Source organism: Peromyscus leucopus, chromosome X (assembly GCF_004664715.2).
Source record: "Peromyscus leucopus breed LL Stock chromosome X, UCI_PerLeu_2.1, whole genome shotgun sequence".
NCBI lineage: Eukaryota > Metazoa > Chordata > Mammalia > Rodentia > Cricetidae > Peromyscus > Peromyscus leucopus.
In genome coordinates this window covers 70,163,766-70,185,785 of record NC_051083.1, presented here as the reverse complement: position 1 = coordinate 70,185,785, position 22,020 = coordinate 70,163,766, and the positions used below count along the sequence as shown (strand labels likewise).

Here is a 22,020-nt window from a genome sequence, read left to right as displayed (position 1 = left end):
TTTGCAGTTTGGCCCAATTGGGAGGGGAAAAAAGATTTATAGTTTCTTTCTACCTTTTCTGTAGCAGTGCTAGAATTTTATAGAAGAGATGAAACAAGCTATGAAATATATATAGGTTTATTTAAGTTGTCAGAATTGTGTGAAATCTCTTCTTAGAAATCAAGTACTTTGGGGACCTTTAGTCTTTCTCTACCTGCAAGACATCATAAAACAGGATACTGATGTTATGCTGTCTTTGGTGTGTGTGAGTGAGTGTGTGTGTGTGTGTGTGTGTGTGTGTGTGTTTATATACGATCCAGGTGTACATATGTGTGTAAGTTTACATGTGTGTAGAGGCCAGTATCACCAGGGATACCATAGACTTCTTTTGAGAAAGGCTCTCTTATTGGCCTGGAGTTCACCAGTTAGACTAGAATTGGCTGAGCAATAAGACCCAAAGATTTTTTTTTTCTGTCTCTGTATCCCAAGCAGTGGGATTACAAGAGCACACAATCATACTGGCCTTTTGCATGGGTGCCTAGGATCCAAAGCAGGTCCTTCTGCATGCAAAGCAAACCCTTCATTGAGTGAACTGTGTTATCCCCAGCCCCTGTCATTGTCTTGTTATTTTTTTTTTAAGATATGAATGGGAATGCATGCATTAAAGGAAATTTTTGAAAAAAATTAAAATGTTAAGTATTATTCCAGGTTGTTAATTTAAATTATCTTCTTGTTTATCTGTTTTATTCGTCTGCTATAATGAACATGTTTGCATAATGAAGAACATTACATTGCTGTCAGTTGAAAACAATTTCCTTTCATCCTAGCACACTCTGTAATGGAAATTTAAAACAATGGAAATGTACATTTTCATAATGAGGAAATAGGGTAAAGCTTGTAAAATCTATTTATCTGTTATTTTACTGGGCACTTGGGTTCATAAACCCATAGTCTCAGTTTCTCTGTGTTTTAGACAATTTAAAAAATAGAAATTAACAAAAGCAATTGGATTCATTTACAGTTTTGCCAAAATGGGGGGAGTCTAATTTCTACACCACCATCCCTGTAGTCATCTCAGAATTAATCAGAATCCAGGAAAAAAACGGCTAGAACATATGCAATGGTAACTGTAGGATAGGTCAATAGGTCCTTTTCTGGTACAAGGAGACCTGGGCCCAAGGTTTTCTCTGAGGAAGATTTTGTTTGTTTGTTTTTTTAATTTATATCTAGATAGAGTTGGGATCTTAAAATACCACCATTTTGAAAGAGAAAATAACATTTTGTGGAGTATAGGATTCTCACTCATTCCAGGTGTGATCTAAGTTCTTTGTTAGGTCTGTTGTTTTGATACGTGGACAATGCCTTCTCTTGGGAGGTCAGTTTGAACTCCTGAATCCTGTATTCTCCTTAAACATGCTAAATTTGCAAATGAAAAAAAATGGTGGCCTGGATCACTATCACAATGTTATATATTGAACTTGGTACTTCTACTTCCCACCCCATTTACCCTCTCAATAACATTGCTTCCTTTGATCACATTAAATTTTAAATGTATTTTCTAGCTACAGGACCGCACTCAGTTCAGTGACCGAGACTTGGCTACCCTTAAGAAGTACTGGGACAATGGTATGACCAGCCTGGGATCTGTATGTAGAGAGAAGATAGAAGCTGTTGCCACTGAATTAAATGTCGACTGTGAAATAGTTCGGGTAAGACATGTTTAGTAATTTTCATGCTTTAGTTGATAAGCAGCATAAATAAAAGCTTGAAAACTAGCAGCATGGGGTACTGCAAACAGTATCACTAATGAAGTGAAAAGACCTGCATAAAGGGAGATGTGTTTTTCAAAATATGTGTCTGATAATTAAAGTATGTCCAGAGTATATAAATAACACAACTGAGTGATAATAAGGCAAATAAAGCATTTTTAAATAGCAAAAAATAAACATTTCTCCAAAGTATAAAATGCACAAGAAACCAATGAAATCATTTAACATATGATATATATATATATATATATATATATATATATATATATATATATATATCTCAAAACTCAGTGGCATAGTAGCACCCACCATGATGGGTATAATTAAAAGTAAAGATAATCACAAGTAAGACAGGACATGGAGAAACTGAAACCCTATGTACTGCTGAAGGGAATGTTAAATGTTAACATTTCCACTTCATAAAACTGTCCTCAAAAAGTTTAACATAGGCTTATCTTTTAAGTCAGCCATTCTACTGGCTTTATACTTATATAATAGAAAACATAGGTCCCCCCAAAGAACTCAAACATAGATACGTCTTATCCATAATAGCCCCAACGTGCAAGTGAAGTAAATGTCCTCCAAGTGAATAGATAAACAAGATACGATGTAGGCATATGATAGATTATTATAGGTCCATATAAAGAAAATTGATGTTGATACATGTTTCAAGAAGGGAAAGCCTTAAAAGTACTTTGTTAAGGAAAATAATCTAGTGACAAAAGCTTACATAGTGTATTATTAAATCAATATGAAATGTGTGGAGTCAGTAAATAAATTGGAGTTGCCAAGAGCTAGGAGTAGGGAGGTAAAGCTAATAACTGTTAACGGGTATAGAGTTTCCTTTTTGGCATGATGTACTATTTACAGAATTTGTTGTGATTGATGCACATCTCTGTTAATATCTTGAAAATCCATAATTTTATATGCTGAATGAGTCAATTGTATGAAATACCAAATATTCCTTATTGAAACTGTTTTACAAGTGTTAGTAATATTACGCAAAAAACTGCCACAGCCAAACATTCGGTGGAGCTTGGGGAATCCTGTGGAAGAGGGGGGAAGAAGGATTGTAGGAGCCCAGAGGAGTTGAGGACACAAGAACATGGCCCACAGAATCAACTTACTAGGGCTCATAGGTGCTCACAGAGACTAAACTGGCAATCAGAAAACCTTCATGGTTCTCATGTAGGTCCTCTACATATATGTTAGGGTTGTGTAGCTTGGTATTTTTGTGGAACTCCTAACAGTGAGAGCGGGGGCTGTCCCTGACTCTTTTGACTGCTCTTCGGACTCTTTTCCTCTCATTGTGTTTCCTCATCTAGCCTTGATATGAGGGTTTGTGCCTAGTCTTACTGAAACTTGGTATGCCTTATTTGGTTGGTATCTCTGGGAGGCCTTCTCTTTTCTGAAGGAAGTGGAAGAGGAGTGGATATGGGGGAGAGAGGAGGTGGGACTGGAGGAGGGAGGAGAAACTGCAGTCAGGATATAATATGTGAGAGAAGAATAAATAAAAAAGAAAAAAATTTCATGAAATGATCTGAAATTAATCTCATGTATTCTTATAATCAATAATAGATAAAAATAATTATACTAATTATCAGTTGTGGGGATAGTAGTTTATATCCCATTTGAAGGACATTTATATGAGGTTGAGATAATCATGGTATTGTAAATATTTAATAATCTTTCATTAAGGGACTGATGCCTCTTTTGGTTTTGGTTTTGGTTTTGATTTTGTTTGTTTGTTTGTCATTACCATTTGCTGGTTTCTATGGTATAAAGATTTCCTCCAGGTGGGAATGGGGGGGTAGTCTGGGGGGAAGGGGAGGGGGGCAGGAGGGGGAGAACAAGGGAATCCATGGCTGATATGTAGAACTGAATGGTATTATAAAATAAAAGAAAAGAAAAAAAAAAAGATTTCCTCCATTGGGTTTCTAAGTCTCATTCAACTTAGAGGTAGGAAGAAAAGATAACATTTTGATCCGTGCAAAGTTATTACATGGCTTCAGCCCATAACTAAGGGTCATCTCAGAAGATCCGGACAGAAGTGCTTTTCAAGAACAAGTGACAAAACATAAAACTCTTCCAGATGAAATAACCTTTTCTCAAACATCTAAAGAGAAGACGAAGGGCAAAGGTTTCTCAAAATAAATACAACTCTAAAAACACACACTGTCCTAGTCAGAGCTTTGCTTTTTGTTGTCTTGATCCAGATATAAAATCAATTTCAAGCCTATGTTTGCTGAGTATGCTGCTATATAAGAGTATATACTAAAAATGAGAAAGAAATGCATCAGACACATCCTGTTTTAAAGGAGTTTTGAGTATAGTAAGAGGGACGATCCAAAAAAAAAAAAAAAATACTGGAGATAATACGAATGTGGTATCGTATCATGAAGAACCTAAGTAAAAACCACAGATAGGGAAATGTGAAGCTTGTGTTTTTGTCATTTTTCAATTGTATTTTTAACAATCGAAGATGCTTCCTTGAGTGAAAATGCTTGTTCTATAAGCCATGACCTCTGTTTAAGCCTCAGTTACTGTGGTAAAAGAGAACTAGCTAGCACCTGAAAATTGTCCTCTGGTGGCATGTGTGTATCTGAACATGAACACTCACACACCATGCATATATAATATATGCACACATACACATAAACACTAATAGTAAATAAAACAAATAAATATTTTAAATATTTTAATTGAAATAGAATTCTATCACTCGGCCCCCTTCTTTTCTTCCTCCCACCCCTTCACAGTTACCCTCCCATGTCCTCCCCAATTCTCAAGTTGATAGCCTCTTTTTCTTTGATTATCATTGTTTTACACACACACACACACACACACACACACACACACACACACACAGAGAGAGAGACAGAGACAGAGACAGAGACAGAGGAGGGGAGGAGAATCAGCCTTTTTTGAGTACTCATTAATAATTTTCCCCAAATCTTCACAAATTCATAAATACAAATTACTGAGTCCATTTTGTTTGTGTATATGACTTCAGGGCTGATTATTGTGCATTAGACAACCAATAAGGGTGGAGGGTGTCATCCCTAGGAGAGGCTAATTCTCCTTCTCCTGAGAAGGTTGCCTATAGTTCTTGGTGTAGGAGTAGGACCCCACAAACTTATTTCCCTTTCATAATATTGTCCCAATTGACATTGCTGTGTTCCAGTCTTGTTAATGCAGCCATTTCATGGATAGATTAGTTCCACCACACACTTCCTGGCATTCTGGCTCTTATAACATTTATGCCCTCTCTTCTATGATGTTCCCTGAGTCATAGATATAGAGGAGATGTTTATGCAGATGTATCTGTTAGGGCTGAGCTCCCTACATTCTGTTGATCTATGCATTGTGTCCAGTTGTGGTTTCCTGTGGTAGTTTCCATTTACTGTAAGGAGGGGCATCATTGATTAAGGGTGCTAGGATAAGTTTTATTTAAAATGTAGTAAAGAATTATTCTGGTCTAGCAAAATGACAGAAATAGATTCTTTTCTAAGGTCCATGACTTCACTAGCCCTGGAAAGCTGGCTGGGCTTTCAGTACTAGGCATGATTTCCCTCCTGTTGAGTGGGTCTTAAGTCCAATTAAGACAGCTGTTGGTTGCCAGTGACGGGTGAGTGCCATTTGTTGTGCCATTATGAATATCTTACCATGATGATTATTGTCATGGTTCATAGATGATGCAGCCGGGTAGGACTCTTTAACTGCTTTCCTCCACTGAAAGTTTGTATAGCATGTTCTGTAAGCATGGAAACTAGGAGGCTTTCAGGCCAGATCCAGCTCAAATCATCTGAGTCCTGTGCCCTAAGGATGTGGTATCTTCAGCAGCAGTGATTTACCTTCAAACCCTGAGAGGCAACCAAGGGCCACTGTCGATAATCTATATTATTTTGGCAGTTCCTTGGGGCTACTCTGACTACTTGAAAGGAAGTCTCTTGTGCCTGGCATTGAGTATTTGTTAAGCTGTGGTTCTTGTGGGGAACATTATCAGTCCAACTGTCTTAACTTCCTTTAAGTGATTTGTATAAAAAAAAACTAAATAGTTTCAAATTGAAGTTGTGTTACATGCATAGGATTTGTTTTAAAAACTTGCCTACTCCTCCCCTCCTTTGTTTTTCCAATAGCTGGAGTCAAACAGTTTTCACTCCATTAGATGATCCCTTTGGTTTTTACTTCCATCTGTGAATTACAGAAACACTAAAAAATAAAAGTGGCTTAGGCAAACCCTTACAATTCTGTCCAGTTGATATGCTGTCTACAGTTAGTATAGAAATGCTAGGGTAGCCTTGGAGATACTAATACATTCCATCTTTTTTTCTGTCACTTGTGCAACACCTCTTCAAGATCCATAATGATGGCATATATAACTCCTAGTAGTACAACATAGAGAAGAGAAAATATCAAGTGGTATATACAAACTGTCTTTCAAAAAGAAGCTATAGAAACTATTATTAAACACTTGCACTTCCATCAAATTGGCTAAAGATTTGTCACATGATCATAACCAAACTGCAAGGAAAGCCACAAATGGAGTTTTACTGTGGCAATCATGTGCTCAGCTAACCCTGCTATTACTTTAGAAGAAGGGAGAACAAATATGAGGAATATCCAGCTGGCCCTCACAAATCTGTTTACATTGCCACTTCTTGAGGGGTTTTTTTTCCATCTTAAGATGGAAAAAAATTTAAAAGTGTCTATTAAATTTTTGCTATAAATTTCAATGCTTTAAAAAAATCTTCTGACATTGTTTCATTTACTTATATTCATATTTTTCCCTCTTTATCCTCCCTTAATGTTGGTTAGTTGAATTTTCTATATAAGCATTAGGTTGTCAGGGTGATCTGGCCTGTTAAACCAGGGGTGATTCAGCCAATTTGGTCAGCTAGGCAGGTGTCCCTTTCTTTCCTTATACCTCTGTATGTGTTCCTCCTGAAACTGAGGATTCACTAAAGAGGGCAACCATCCTCAACAAAGGTGGACCATTCTTCTGTGAAAGGTATATAAGTAGTGGCACTTCCTTGCTGGAACCTCCAAACAAACTTGCAAAATATTAAAATCATTATGATGTATATACTTGACACCTTACAATTATGTAGTGCAATGCTGTTCTCCTTTAAGTATTATATACTTTATTCCCTTGGAACATAAAATTTACTTAGTTTTTGCTTTGGGGCCTTTGAGACATGGTCTCTCTATGTGGTGTGGACTGGCTAATACCCATCATATAGCCTAGGTTGGCTTTGAATTGATGGAAGCCTCAGCCTTCCAGATGTTGTCACAGTATTTTTCTTAGGTAATTCTTCTGATGTTTACATGTTTGCTTGTTTAGTTTTCTAAGTACTTGATAATAATTTTTCCTCAGACCTTTTTAATTTATCCCCACACATTTGGCAGTATATCAGTTTTGTCTTCTTGAAGATGTATTTCCTGTATCTAATGACTCGCTTATATCTGCTGGTTAATTTCCTTACCAGGGATACAACTATTCTTCTGTGGTTCTTATTTTTAATCTACTAATTTTTTTTACTCTGCTTGCACTAAGGTATTCTTAAAATGTAACTTCTAACTTTTCTGTAGAATGTTTAATTTTTTTCAAATTTTCTGTTTAATCTGCCATTGATAATAATAAGCACTTTGTGCTTCAGGCCTCCATGAGAGCCCCTGTACTTCAAAAGAAAGGAGATAAGGACAGATTCTTTTCATAACATACACTAATCAAATGCAAGGTGATATAGCCATAGGATCCCTGGTGAGGGCTCTCTCAGTGGCTTTTAGGCATGGACTTAGTTATTGTTTTTAATACAGTGCTGTTGATGTGCAGACCATCATCAAGTTTTACTGTGTGCATAACCTACTCTACCTACAGAAACTCATAATATACAAGACAATGATGAAGGGATATTTTATTTTTGCTTAAAATTAGCGGAAACTTCTAATAGTGAAGAAATGGGGATCAATCTACTATCTTGTTCTTTCTGCTGAGCTTCTAACTCGCCAGCATGCTAAGAATGGGAGGAAAGTTTGGAGACATGATGGGTTTCAAATGGACTTTTTCTGCAAAATTTGATAAATTGCTCTTAGGAAGAATTTTTTCCATAAAAACGTCTTCTTAAGATTTCAGGAGAAACTACTCATATGTTGTTAAGTACAGTGGACCTTCAAGTTACTGATTACTAAAGTGAGCTTTGCTTCTAGATGTCTACTCAGCCATTACTTATGGTACAATTTTGACATTTTAGATTCGTTTTCCTTGTTATGTTACATTAAGTTATCTCCTTGATTCATGGAAGATGCATTCCAAGACCTCTAGTGCATCTCTGAAAGTGAAACCATCTGTATGTTTGTTTTAGCATGTGTATACATGTCTGTGATAAGGTTTGGTTTCTAAATTAGGCACAATGAGATATTAACAGCAATGACTGATAACAAATAAAATAATTATAACTCTATGCTGTGATAAAGCTGTGTGACTGTGGTCTCACTGCTAAAAGTCAAGCCAAATGTTTCTATTCCCAGACTGCAGTTGACGACTGGCAACTGCAACTGCAAACAGTAAAAGCATGGATATGAGAGGGTTACTATAACATATAAGAAGTCTGGGAAGAAAACTATGCACACTATTCCTAGGAATTTTGCTAAGTATTATTAGTTACATGCATGTGCTTCTTCAACTTGAAACATCATTTCCAGATTCTTGTCTATTGTTCATTAACTTATTCATTTAACAGCTGTGCACAGAGAGCATCTACCATGTGCCAGAACTCTGCACTGTACTATGTATAGCTTGCAGCCTTCTTCTAGAACTTGCTCGTGCTTTAATGTCTCTGGGCTTAAGTTAGCCATAAGTGGAAAGTATTTCACAAGGCTATAGAGCAACCATCTGGGAACAATGCTTTGGGGTCCTTACAAATACTCAAAAATCTTCAGTATACCTACTTCCATCTTGTTGCCATTCTGTTATAATGCCTGCCTTTCCCATCTGTGTTTGGGTTATGGTGGACAAGTCCAAATGTACTCTTTTATGGACAAATGTTTGTATGAACAATACATGACTGAATGTATAAAATACAGTTTATGAAATTTGAACAAACTGCATGCAAAAATGAACGTACATTTTAAAATTTAAGACTACATTTATTTTCAGAGGAGTATGGTTAGATTTGAAGTGTCTTTAAACAGACCAATGTTTTTCAATTATATAGTAAACTCTCTGTTATCTTTTTTTGTTGTTTATTAAAACAGAACTTTACTCTGTGGTCTAGGCTAAGTAGCTGGGGTTACTAGCCTTGAATTCACAACAGTTCTCTTCCTTTAGCCTCCTAAGTGCTGGAATTATGATAAAAGCCACCAATTCTGGCTTCTATTATCCATCATAGACATTAATTTAAAGCCAGTGGGCACTGAGGCCAAGCACTTGCCTAGTGTGTGTAAAACCCTGGTATGTGTAAATCTCCAGCACCAAGAAAAAGAATTCAAGCGAGTCTCTTTAGAGGCTGGGCATATATCTTAGTGGTAGAGAGCTTAGTATGCATGAGGCCCTAGGTTTAACCCTGGCAATGAAAAACGGTTAAAATGATAAGTTTTATATGCTGGTATTGGTTTATACCTTTAGACCTAGCACTCATGAGACAGAAACAGGAGGATTCCATGTTTTTAGGCTAGCCTCATTTACATGTTAAGTTCTAAGGCTATATAGTGATATACTGTCTCAGTAAAGAAGAGGAGATACAGGAAATAAGCTGATAAGCAGCCTGAGATTTAATTCAGTGCTCTGTTATTACACAATTTTTTTCCTTTCCCTTTCTAAAATTGAAAGACTTAGTTAAATACAAAAAGATCTTCACTATACTACGTCATTGTGATTAAATAGTTTAGCTGGCTCTCTTTGTAACACTTGGTCAAAAAATTTAGTTTCCATTTGCTTTTCTATATATGTATACTACTAGTACTTTTATACTGTATGATAAGTTGAAGTTCCCTCAGGGTACAGAGCATACTTGTTATCTTCACTACTGTATATATGCATGGTATATACTATTCAGTAATATTTTTGATATAAAAAATAAATATCTAACAGAAATGTATAATAGACATATATATAATACAGAATTTACCAACTAAATGATATCATAATCTGAACTAAAAGTTTAGAATATGCTTTCACATTGCTCAATAGAAATAGTATTAGAAATTTATAAGGTCTGAGAGTCCTCATTTTTAATAGTCATTATATTTGTGAAATTATTCATAGGTGTTCTAGTTAAAAATACACACTATTCTGAAGACTGATAACCATCCTGAAGGGACGCTTATCCTAAAAAGGACAGGATTTGGAATCCAGCTTCCTAATTTTGAACACAAGGAATCTGATGCCAAGTGATAAAATAACTGGCCAACAGTTCATGTAAAATAGTTGAGCAGCAGCCAGAAGTGCTGACACACGCCTTTAACCCCAGCACTCAGGAGGCAGAGGCAGGCAGATTTCTGGGAGTTTGAGGCCAGCCAGTTCAAGGCCAATCAGGCTAAATAGTGGGACCCTGTTTCAATAAAATGTTGAAACACTGGATATTTCTAAACTAATCAAGTTTACTATGGAAAAGAAAAAGAATGTCTTCATATATATTTAATAATTGGAGTATAGAAAGCAGTTTGGATTGAAGAAGATCTGGAGCAAAGAACTAGATATGACACTTGTAATAAACAAGGACACTAGACTTTGACCCACTGTCCTAGTTGGCTTTCTGTTGCTATGACTTAATACTGACCAAAAGCAACATGGGGATGGAAAGTCTTACTTGATTTACAAGTTAGAGTCCATCATCCAGGGAAACTGAGACAGGAACTGAAGCAGAGAAGTATCCCCTAGAAGAATACTGTTTATTGCCCATGGCTACTTAGTTTGCTTCCTTACACCAGCAAGGAACACCTGACCAGAGGTGGCACTGCCCTCTCCAGTGTGACAGCAATCATTAATCAAGAAAATACTCCATAGATTTGCCTCCAGGCTAGTCTGATGGAGGCAATTCTTTAATGGAGGCGCCTCCTTCCAAAGTGTCTTTAGTTTGCATCAGAATGAGAAAACATGAGCAGTCCTTCCACTATAAGGAATAATATTAGGTAACAATGGCTAGTAAATGAATGAATGAATATATAAATAAAAGATGCCACATTCTTCCAAACCTAGAAAGGAGCAACTTATAGAGTGGTGTATTCGATGTTATTGAAGTATTCATGAAATACTACATGAAACCTTAAGGTTTCTTCAATGGACTTAAGGCAAACTCAATGGACTGGATAAAGACTACCTTCTTCCTCAATTGACCTATTCTAATGCTAATGCCTTCCAGAGGGCCCTCATTTATCAACTACCTGGGTATTCCTTCACTCAGTCAAGTGGCTATCACAAGCTGCTAGAGCAAAATAATATTTAAGGGATTATAAGCAGGTGAAATTTTTTCTCATAGTTTTGAAGGCCATAAAGTCCAAGATCAACTCCCTAGCATATTTAATGTCTTGCTAGGGCCCCTTTTATACAGCTAACTATCTTTTCATGGTGGAAGATAAGACATCCTTTTGTTTCCTTTTAAAAATCTGTAAATCTATTCTTGAGAGATTAATACTGTCATCATAGAGGTTAGAAGTTAATCATACTAATTGGGTTAGGGAATATTAATATTCAGATCATAGCAGTTTCTAAGGTAACTGCATTCTTCTATGAGTCTATAAAGCGTAATACAATCTGGAGCTTTGTGTTTATATTTTGAATTCTTTCCCATTGCCTTTCAGGATGTGTACATTGAGGACAGTCTCCTTATATAGCCCAGGCTGTTTGGGAACTCACTGTAGGTACCTTCCACCACTCAAGCTTCAGCTGTTTAGTTGTAAAGAGTTTGATCTAAAAAAGAAAAATGTTTAACCTTAGAATACAATAAAACCCTCAAATACTCCCCAATATTCATATCACATATTTTACCTTTGTCACTGTACATAACACACTCACCACTTCCAAGAAGGGGACAAAAGAAGGTGAAGATAAGTAGAAATTTGCCTTCTGTTTTTCTTTCCTTTTCTTTCTCCTTCCTTCAGGTTTTATGATGTAAATAAGGCAAGATTTAGCTCAGGGGTAGAGCACTTGCCTAGTAAGCACAAGGCCCTGGGTTCTGTCCTCAGCTCCGGAGGTGCGGGGACCAGGGGGACAAGCATCCTAAAGAGTGCCTTCTTCCTTTAGTCTGTGCCATCATTTGCCCAGAATCACTGGCTAGGATTATTGTGGAAGAAAAGGGTCTGCATCACATTTTCATAAGCAGCAGTATTCCCAGATAGGAAATAGTGAAAGAGCAAACAATTAAAAAAGCACTTTGGTGAGAAGGTCCAGTTCTTATGATTTTCTCAAGTCTAGTGATTCATTTGCAGTGTGGCAACGTAAAGGATAAGGGAAACTACTTTTTTTCACTAGTATTTCTCCTTTGTTGGATAGTTAGTTAATCTAGGGAAATTGTTATAACATCTATAAGTATTTCTTTATTGATTACTTTTCCTCTAAGACAATCTGTTTTAGATTTCATGTTCAAATATACACTGCTAAATACGTCTAAAGTTCTGTATTTCCTGAATTTGCTCCCCTACCCCCATCCAGCAAATAAAAACAGTTAGCCTTCTTGAGCTAACTGAATAGTTCTTCTGTTTTGCCAGACATATTTTTTTCTGAAGAATTTTAGCAAGTATAAAGCTAACCTTAATCACATTTTTATTTACATTGGAAAGTTTCTATGGTGGCTTTGTATTTATGTAGGCCTTATTGTATAGAGTAAATTCTGTTAATATATAAAGAAAGGAGCTGATATAGCTCTGTCAATGTAAAATGCTTACTGTATAAACACGAGGACTGGAGTTTCATCCCCAGATAACACAAAAACAAACAAACAAAAAGTTAAGTGGGTGTATGGCCAAGAATGGTACTGTTGAACAGCAAATATTCTGGCATAGATGGAGGAGGTGGTTTCCAGGCCCCACTATGCTGAGACAAGTATTGGCAGTAGGTGGCAACTGGGAGAAGGAGAATTATTATTTGAGGGTGTGGCCAATGGTGGGTTTCACATACTCCAATGGATGGACCCACATCCATGTGCATACGAACAGAACAAATTAGATTTAGTGGGTAAACAACAATAACAAAAAAGACCTGAAGTTGGTAGGAGAGATGTGTTGGGAGGGTTACCAAGAATTTAGAGGTGGAAATAAGAGGTAGGTATGATCATATTTCATTTATAGATGTATAAAATGCTCAAAAATATAAATATAATAAAATAAAAATTAAGAAAATTCAGGCATGGTGGTGATACACACTTGTAATTCCAGAACAGAGAAAATGGAATCAGGCCAACCCCTGGGGCTTGCAGGCCAGCCAGACCAGACTTGCCTAGTCATTAAACCCAGGCTAGTTAGTGGCCCTATCTAAAATGGCTGGGTATGGGAGCGTATACCTTTTATCCTAGATCTTGGTAGTCAGAGGCATTTGTTTTTCTATGAATATAAAGCCCACCTGCTCTACATAGTATGGCTAAACAGTGAGACACTTTCTCAAAAAAAAAAAAAAAAAAAAGACAGGATGCCTGAGTAACACCTGAAGTTGTTACCCATACACACATGAATAGATGTACACACATTAATATACACATACAAAAATATAATATAAAAATGGCTTGGAGGCATAGTTCAGTGAGTAAACACTTGCCATGCAAATGTGAGAATCTGAGTTCGAGTTCCCAGAACCTGTGAAAAGCCAGTATGGTGGTACAAGTCTATAATCGCAGTACTCCTAAATGTGAAATGGGAGGCAGAAGCAGGAGAACCTCTGAAAGCTCAACAGGCAGGTAGCCTGGTATATTCACTATGAACAACAGAGACCTTGTCCCAAATGTGGAAGCTAGAGACTGACACCCAAAGTTCTCCGACTTCCACAAGCATAGTGGGACATGTACTGACATTCAAATATGGAAATATAGTGCACACACACACACACATATATGTATATATGTATATATATGTGTGTGTGTGTATACATATATATACACACATATACATATATATATACATACATACAACATGTACAAGCAAAACTGTTTTAGAAACAAAACTATTTAATATTCAGATTATTATCTAATTAGGGACTGAACTTTAAATCTGTGATCTACTTTGAGTTCATCTTTGTATAAGGTATAAGATTTAGGCTGAAGTCCATTTTCTTTTTTTTTGATGGAGATACAATTGGTCCAACATTGCTTCTTAAAGACTTCCTATAGCCTGAATTAATATATTGTCCACCTTTGTCAGAAACTACATAAATGATCATACTTACCAATATTTCTGAGTTTTCTATTCCATTCCCTTACTCTAATATGTATTGAATGTGGATAAATGGCTTCTTTCAACTTCATTTTAGCTAACTCGTTTTCTTTTTAAATTACTGTAGTTTCTAGCATATGAGTGCTATACATATTTTATTAAGCTTCTATGTAAGTACATTGTTTGGTGGGGGGATTGGATAAACTATAGGACTGGAGGTGTAGTTCTGTGGTGAAGAGCCTTCCTAGTCTCCATGCTAGGTTTAATCCTCAGCACCACAAAAAGAAGAAGAGAAGAAAGGAATATAATATTTTTAATTATAACTTCAATGTGGTCACTTTTTCTTAAAGATAGGGTCTCACTATTTAGCCCTGGCTGACCTAGAACTCGCTCTGTAGCCCAGGCTGCCATCAAACTCACAGAGAGCCACTCACTGCCTCTGCCTCCCGAGTGCTGGGACTAAAGGCGTGTGCCACCATACCCAGGTCAGTATGTTTACTTTTACTATATAGTTTATAGAAAGCCAGTTGGTTTCTTTGTGTTGATTAGTATTCTCACTTGCTGATTTCAGTTCCTAGTTGTAAAAATATTCCTTTGGATCTTCTGTATAAACTATATCCTATGATCTGCAAATGGGGAGAGCTTTAATTCTTCCTTTCTGATCTGTGTATGCTTCTATACTTTCTTCAAATTGGCATATGTGTTAGAATCACTTCTATGTTGAATACAAGTAACCAGAATGGATATCTTGTTTACTCTTATTAGAACTTTTTACATTCTTCTACTTTTTACCATTAAGCATGAACTTATCAGCAGGCTTTGGGGTCCTGGAGATTTCTTTACAGGATATTTTTTAAAGATGAACTAAATTTTCTTAACAGTTAAATTGCTATTCAAATAATTTGTGTGTACTATGGTAGTTTGTACCTTTGAAAGAATGACTCCATCTTATCCAAGTTAGCCAATGTGTGCATAGAGTTGTTTATATTGTCCCTTTATTATTTATTTTGTGTCTACAAAGTCTATAGTAATATACTCTGGTTTATTTATGATATTAATAACTTACACCATCTCTCTTACTTTGCTAGTCTTTTTAAGTGTCAATTTCACTGATCATTTCAATGAACCCACTGTCAAAAATATTAACAAGTTTTCTTTTAAAAAAATTTTTAGCCAAGCAGTAGTGGCACAGTCCTTTAATTCCAACACTCAGGAGGCAAAGGCAGGCAGATCTCTGTGAGTTCAAGGCAAACTTGGCCTACAGAGTGAGTTCCAGGACAGCCAGAGAAACCCCATCTCGAAAAACAAAAACAAAAAAATAATCATTTGATAATTTCATACATGTAATGGTATATTTTGATCATATTAATCCCCCACCCCCTATAACTTCTCTCATATCCACTCCCTTCCAATTTCATGTCATTTTTTTCTTTTTAATAAAACATAGATTCTTTTCTCTAAGTATAAAATATAATCTAAATATAGTTTCCCCTCCCTCTACCCCTCCCAGTTCCTCCCCATGGTCTTCTCCCATCCTGATCTACTCGCTCTCTGTCTCTCACGTCCTTTTTTTTTTTAAGCAAGTTTGTACCTGCCATATAGTCATGCATGTAAAGCCTTCAACTGGAAGCTATCAACCTACCCATGGCTAAACTTTAAAGAAAACTCACTTTCCTTGCCTCAGAAGCCATTAATAGCTCTTCAGCTTAGGGTAGATATTTATGAGCTATTTAACCTCCATGTTGAAATGCTGATTAGCTTGAACCTGTGTAGCCAACCACATCTGCTGTGAGTTCATAAGAACAAGAGTCATATCATGCCCAGAGGACATTGTTTCATTCTGGTCCTCTCAAACCTCTAATTCTTAAAGTTGTTCAGCTTCTTATTCTAAAATACTCCCTGATTCTTGGAGAGAAGCATGTAATTTGTTGTATACACACTTAGCACCCTTATTCTCTGTACTTTGTGAGTTTCTACATTAACTGCCATCCACTGCACAAAGATACTAATCTAATGAGATCTGGGAACTGCACCAATCTGTGGGTATAAAGATACAAATTGGATAGAACCAAACATGACTGGCAAAGAAAGAAAAAAAGTCAATTAAATGATTCCAAATGATATTCTGCTATACTCATAGATTGGTGCCCAGCCCAACTGACATCAGAGAGGCTTCACCCAGCAACTGATGGGAACAGATGCAGTGATCCACAGCCAAACATTAGGCTGAGCTCAGCGAATCCTGCTGAAGAGAGGGAGGAAGGATTGTAGGAGCCAGAGGGGTCAAGGACATCACAAGAAAACCCACACACTCAACTAACCTGGGCTCATAGGGGCTCAGAGAGACTGAACCAACAACCAGGGAGCCTGCATTGAACCAACCTATGCACTCTGCATACATGTGACAGTTGTGTAGCTTGGTCTTCTTGTGAGACTCCTAACAGTGAGAACAGGTGCTGTTTTTGACTCTGTTGCCTCTTGGGACCCATTCCTCTTGCTGGATTGCCTCGCCAGCCTTAATAGGAAAGGAGGTGCTTAGTCTCATTGCAACTTGTTATGCCATGGCTGACTGAAATCCATGGAATGCCTACCCATATCTGAAGAGAAATAAAGGAGGAGGAATGGATGAGAGTAGGAGGTGAGGAGTCGGGGAGGAACTGGGAGGAGAGAAGGGAGGGGAACTTTGGATGGAATGTAAAAACAAAAATAAATAAATAAACAAAAAAGAAAGATACAAATTTAGAAGACAGTTTGATACTATATCCATTAAGAAAAATAATAGCAGCAGATTCGCCCCTGGGGCCTGTGAGCTCCCCACCCATGGGTTGTTGACCAGATTTAAAATACTAGGAATCCAATCAGAAAATGGTTGATTACCCCTGCAACATTTGTGCCACTATTTCACTGGTGAAAGTATCTTGCCACACTGATTGCTATTGTAGTTCATAGCATTTCCAGCTGGGTAAGACTGTTGATGAATTTTTGCTCTCAGCAACCAACGTAATACCTTCTGGTACTATAAAAGCTAGCCAGCCAGGAGGAAGCTTCCTAGTCAGTACCCACTTAATTTCTCCATTTTCTGTGAGCAAAGTGTGGTCAAAGGTTGTCTTCAGAAATAAGGTGTGACCATCAAGTTCTGGTAGGCAACCAAGAGCAATGGCAGTAGCCTGCATTATTTTGAGGGTATCTGGCAAACTTCTGACCAACTTCAAGGGAGGTATATTTTAAATATATTCTATATTTGTGCTGCAGAAAACCCAGAATAGAAATTCAGGAGATACACTGGGATAAATATTTGTAACCACATATCTGACAAAGAATTAATACACAGAGTATTTAAAGAACTCTCAAAATGCTATCTTGAGTGTTCAATTCTTTCAATTAGAAAAGAGACATTTCACTAAAGAGGCAATATGAATAACAGATAACGCTGTGGAATGAAAATTTCTGTGACTCTACACTTATTTCAAGATTAAAAAGTGTTAAAGCTACCCATGGTTTCTTACACCTGTAAATACTAGCACTGAGAAGACTAAGGCAAGAGGATTGCTTCTAGTTTAAGGGAGCACAGGCTATGTTGTATGCTCGTGGCCAGCCTGGGTTACAGGATGACAATCTTTCTTTAAGACAACTGCAGTTGGAAGATTTCCTGTGTCCCATCTGGCCCACAGTCAGGACAAATTTCTCATCCACAGTTCCGCAGCCTCTTATAAAATAATCACTCAGAGGCTTCTATTAATTATAACTGCTTAGCCATTAGCTCAGGCTTGTTACTGACTAACTCTTACACTTAAATTAACCCATAATTCTTATCTATGTTTAGCCATGTGGCTTGGTACCTTTTCTCAGTTCTGCCTTGTCATCTTGCTTCCTCTGTGTCTGGCTGGCAACTTCTGACTCTGTCCTTCCTCTTTCCAGAATTCTCCTTGTCTGCTTATCCCACCTATACTCCCTGCCTGGCAACTGGCCAATCAGCATTTTATTTGTCAACACGCATTCACAGCATACAGAATGACATTCCACAGCAGACAACAACAAAAGAAACAAAAATTAAGTCAAAAGATATAGCTCAGTAGTAACATATGGCTCTCTGGGTTTGGTCCCAAATACTGGTTTAAAAAAAAATAACCATTGTTAATTGGTTCTAAATCTGATAAAAACAAAAATTTAAACTACTAGAAGCAGGTATTTCGAAGCCAAATATACACAAAGAGGGCATAATTTCACTTATGAAGAGCAAAATTGGAAGTGAAATATGAGCTATAGTTATAGATGTCATCCTAATTTTTTTTGAAGAAAGATTAGTTCATTCTTCCAATTTAAGGATCTGGTGAATTATTTTTCCTTAGAAATAAAAATAAAAAAAAAAGCAGTGTTTAATAGCCTGCATGTCATTTGAAAGTCTAAATATTTAAGTAAATACCCTTGTCTGCTAAAAAACAACTTTTTTTTTGCTTAGTGCCATAAAAGTTTTGCTGTTTCAGGTGCTTATGTGTCCTTTCTAATCATATTTTACGCTCCATTTATTTGTTATTCTAATGCCTAGGTTGTCTAAAATTGCTTATATTTCTTTTACAAAGACTTGGATTGGGAATCGAAGAAGAAAATATCGTTTAATGGGAATTGAAGTTCCACCTCCAAGAGGAGGCCCTGCTGATTTCTCTGAGCAGCCTGAGTCTGGTTCTTTGTCTGCACTCACACCAGGAGAGGAAGCTGGGCCTGAAGTAGGAGAGGATAATGACAGAAATGATGAAGTGTCCATCTGTTTGTCCGAAGCAAGCTCTCAAGGTACATTACTGCACCTCCTAATGACAGCTTTTGGAAATTTGATGTATTTTTACTTGCTTTTCAGTGTACCGAACTTTAAGTATAGAGTGTTCAAAACATATAACCAAGCATTTGAAAAGAAACAGATTTGTTTTTAATGTTTCTATGTAAAAAGTCTTTCATACCAAGTCATCACAAAGAACATTCATCTATCATAATAGCGATGCCCTACTTTTAAAAATGCTAGTTATTACAGCAGTCCTCATACTAGAATCAGGTAAATGATTATATTTGGAATTCTAGTCAGTTAGGTGAGAGCTTGCAAATACTTCAACAAAAGAGAGTATGGTATATTATAATGAACAATAGGCTTGTGGTCTGAGATACTAGTTGCTACTCAGTGCTTTTCCACTAGCAAATTGTACAGTTTCAGGCAAAGCATTTAACTCAGCTCATTACTGCTTTCTTCGCCTGTTACTGTAAGTTAAACAGGCTCATCTTTATAAGGCCTCTCAACGCATCCCTGAGTGAGACTGTGTGCTAGAGCATAGATTAATACCATTTACCCAAGAAGAATATTTTATTTAACTTCAAGCACAGAAATAAATGGTTCTTGTATAATTTTATGAAAATTGTATTAATATTTACTTTATATATCATAAGAATATTCTTTATAAATATACAATCCAGTTATTTTAGTCAAGTTTTTAGATCTGTACCACTAAAATTTTATTTTAGATCTTTTTTTTTATCCCCCAAGGAAACATCTCATGTTTAGTCAGTGTCCCATCTGTCCTCAGCTTAAGGCACACTAATCTGTGTTCTGGCTATGTGAGTGTGTCTTTTCTACGTACTTTATGTGAATCTGATAACAAAATCTATAGTCTTTCTGCATCTGTGCTTCAGAATAAATAAAGAACCTCTCATTGGCACATTTACTTGTTTCTTGTTTTCATTGATATCAGTTGAGTATATTGGCAAACAATTTTCTGGTTTATTTATCCATTTTGTGTATGTATATGTGTATGATGTGCGCAGATGTGCTTGCATGTATGTAGGCACACATGAAACCAAAGATTTCTTATTTGGTTCTAGCTTGCTTGTTCTGGGAATTCCCTGTGTCCAACTCATCCACTGGTCAGGAATTACTGGTGGGTAACTGAACCCACTCTGGCCCTTATGGTTATATGACAAGTACTTTATTCACTGAGCCATCTCACCAACCCCTTGTTTATTTTTTTATGATTTATCTACATATATATATATATATATATATATATATATATATATATATAGAGAGAGAGAGAGAGAGAGAGAGAGAGAGAGAGAGAAACTGGCTTAGAACTTACTATGCTGCAAAGACTTGTCTTGTACTCTTGGCTCCCCAACCTTTATCTCCCAGGAGCTTGAATTACAAGTGTGTGCTTTGTTGCCTATCTATACTGGTCATTTTATGTTAGGAAAATTTTGTGTTAGGATAATTACTGATTATACCAAATCATTTTTAGTAATTAGGTCAATAATAAATTTGGCAGCAGCCATAACTTTTGTGTTACCACTGAGTCTTTATGTGAACTCTAGAATGCTAGCCAGTCACTTAGGATACATCAGAAGCTCCAATGTAGAGCAGATTCTGGATCACGAGAAAACGCTATCACCCCAGGTTGAAGAGTGAGGTGAACAACTCTCTTTTTTTGGATTAGGAGAATAAGCAAAGTATTAAAGGAATAGGTTTATCAAAGTGACATTATATAGGAAAACAATATATATTATTAAAGTGATGAAGGTTGAATTTGATTATTTTGATTTAGAATTTCTCATTACTCCTGATCTTCCTATCACCACTTCCTATCGCTGATTTTTTGCCATAAAATTTTATAATTTTTACATTGTCAGACATAGCAATATTTTCCTTGTGGTTTCTGCTTTACAATCCTAATTATATTCTCTTCTTGCCCTACAGTTGTGAAAATAAGCTCATATGTTTACTTCAGGCATCCTTATGGTTTTAGTTTAGCAATTTTATATTAATTTGATTGAGAATTTACTTTGCCTTAAGATGTGTGAGGAAAATATCTACTTTTATTTTTCCAAATATTTAAGCAACTGTTCTACACTATTTATTGCATAATTCATTTTTTGTCCAGTTAATTAGAGTTTAGCTTTCAAAATAAATTATGTATTCATATGCATGCATATTCAGGTACACATACATATACACATGAGAAAATTCTGAGCTTTATATTATGTTACATTAATCTATTTTTAACTATGGCTTTATAAAATCTCTTACTATCTGGTAAAGTTTTTATTTTAGCTCCAGATGAACTGTAAAATTCGTTAGCTATGTATTCTCACAATTTCCTCCTCAAAATGTATTCAAAAAATTTTACTACTATCACATTAAATAGACAGACTACCATTAGGAAGATTAATTCAGTTTGCAGTTCTGAGATTTAGAAAATTGCAGGACATACACAGAGAACTGTTGGGTCAGATAGGTCTGGGACTCAAAAGAGAGCTTTACATCAGAAAAAGAAACAGTAATCTGTCAAACTGTGGCCAATAAGTATCTAGTCACAGAAATAGAGTTTTAATTGAGAAAATTAAAATCCAAAAACAAAACAAAACAAGACAATGGAGAAGGACTGTGTTGAGAAATATTTACATTCAGATCCCAGGGGGAAAAAAAAAACAGCCGCTGAAAGAATATTCAGGAACAATATAACTGGATAGTATGCCATTACTAAAACCAAGGAAAGAAAAAGATTTCAGAAATAAGAGGGGTCATTATCTCAATGATCTCATAGAAATTGAGTAGAAAGGAGAGGCCATTGAATCAGTCTTTAAGAGGTTCTTTGCAAAAGCAATTAATTGCATACCCAGGGGGCAGGCAGGCAAATTGTAATGGGTAGAATAATGAAAGGGATAGAAAAGCTGTCACTGTTGAGAGGACAATGAATTTTAAGTCCAGGTGTTTGAAAGATTATCAAATATGAATATTTTTTCTCTTTGCCTTTTTTTCTTTTTCTTTCTCTTCTCCCTTCTCCCTCCTTCTGCCTCGCCTCTCCTTCTTTCTCACCTAAGGTTACAAACAATGGCAGAGCTTGGGGGCTGGGGGTTGGAAAACTGATGCAGACTTAAA

The 22,020-nt window shown here is 36.4% G+C and overlaps 1 protein-coding gene across 2 annotated transcripts in view; it reads left to right on the top strand.

Annotated features, from left to right (window-relative positions):
* Hdx (highly divergent homeobox) overlaps positions 1 to 22,020 on the top strand; it is a 114,138-nt gene that overhangs the window by 68,197 nt on the left and 23,921 nt on the right. For both annotated transcript variants that reach the window (XM_028884581.2, XM_028884582.2), the window contains 2 exons: positions 1,542 to 1,688; positions 18,689 to 18,896. In XM_028884581.2, the coding sequence (XP_028740414.1) occupies positions 1,542 to 1,688; positions 18,689 to 18,896 (355 nt within the window). The remainder of the gene's footprint in view (positions 1 to 1,541; positions 1,689 to 18,688; positions 18,897 to 22,020) is intronic.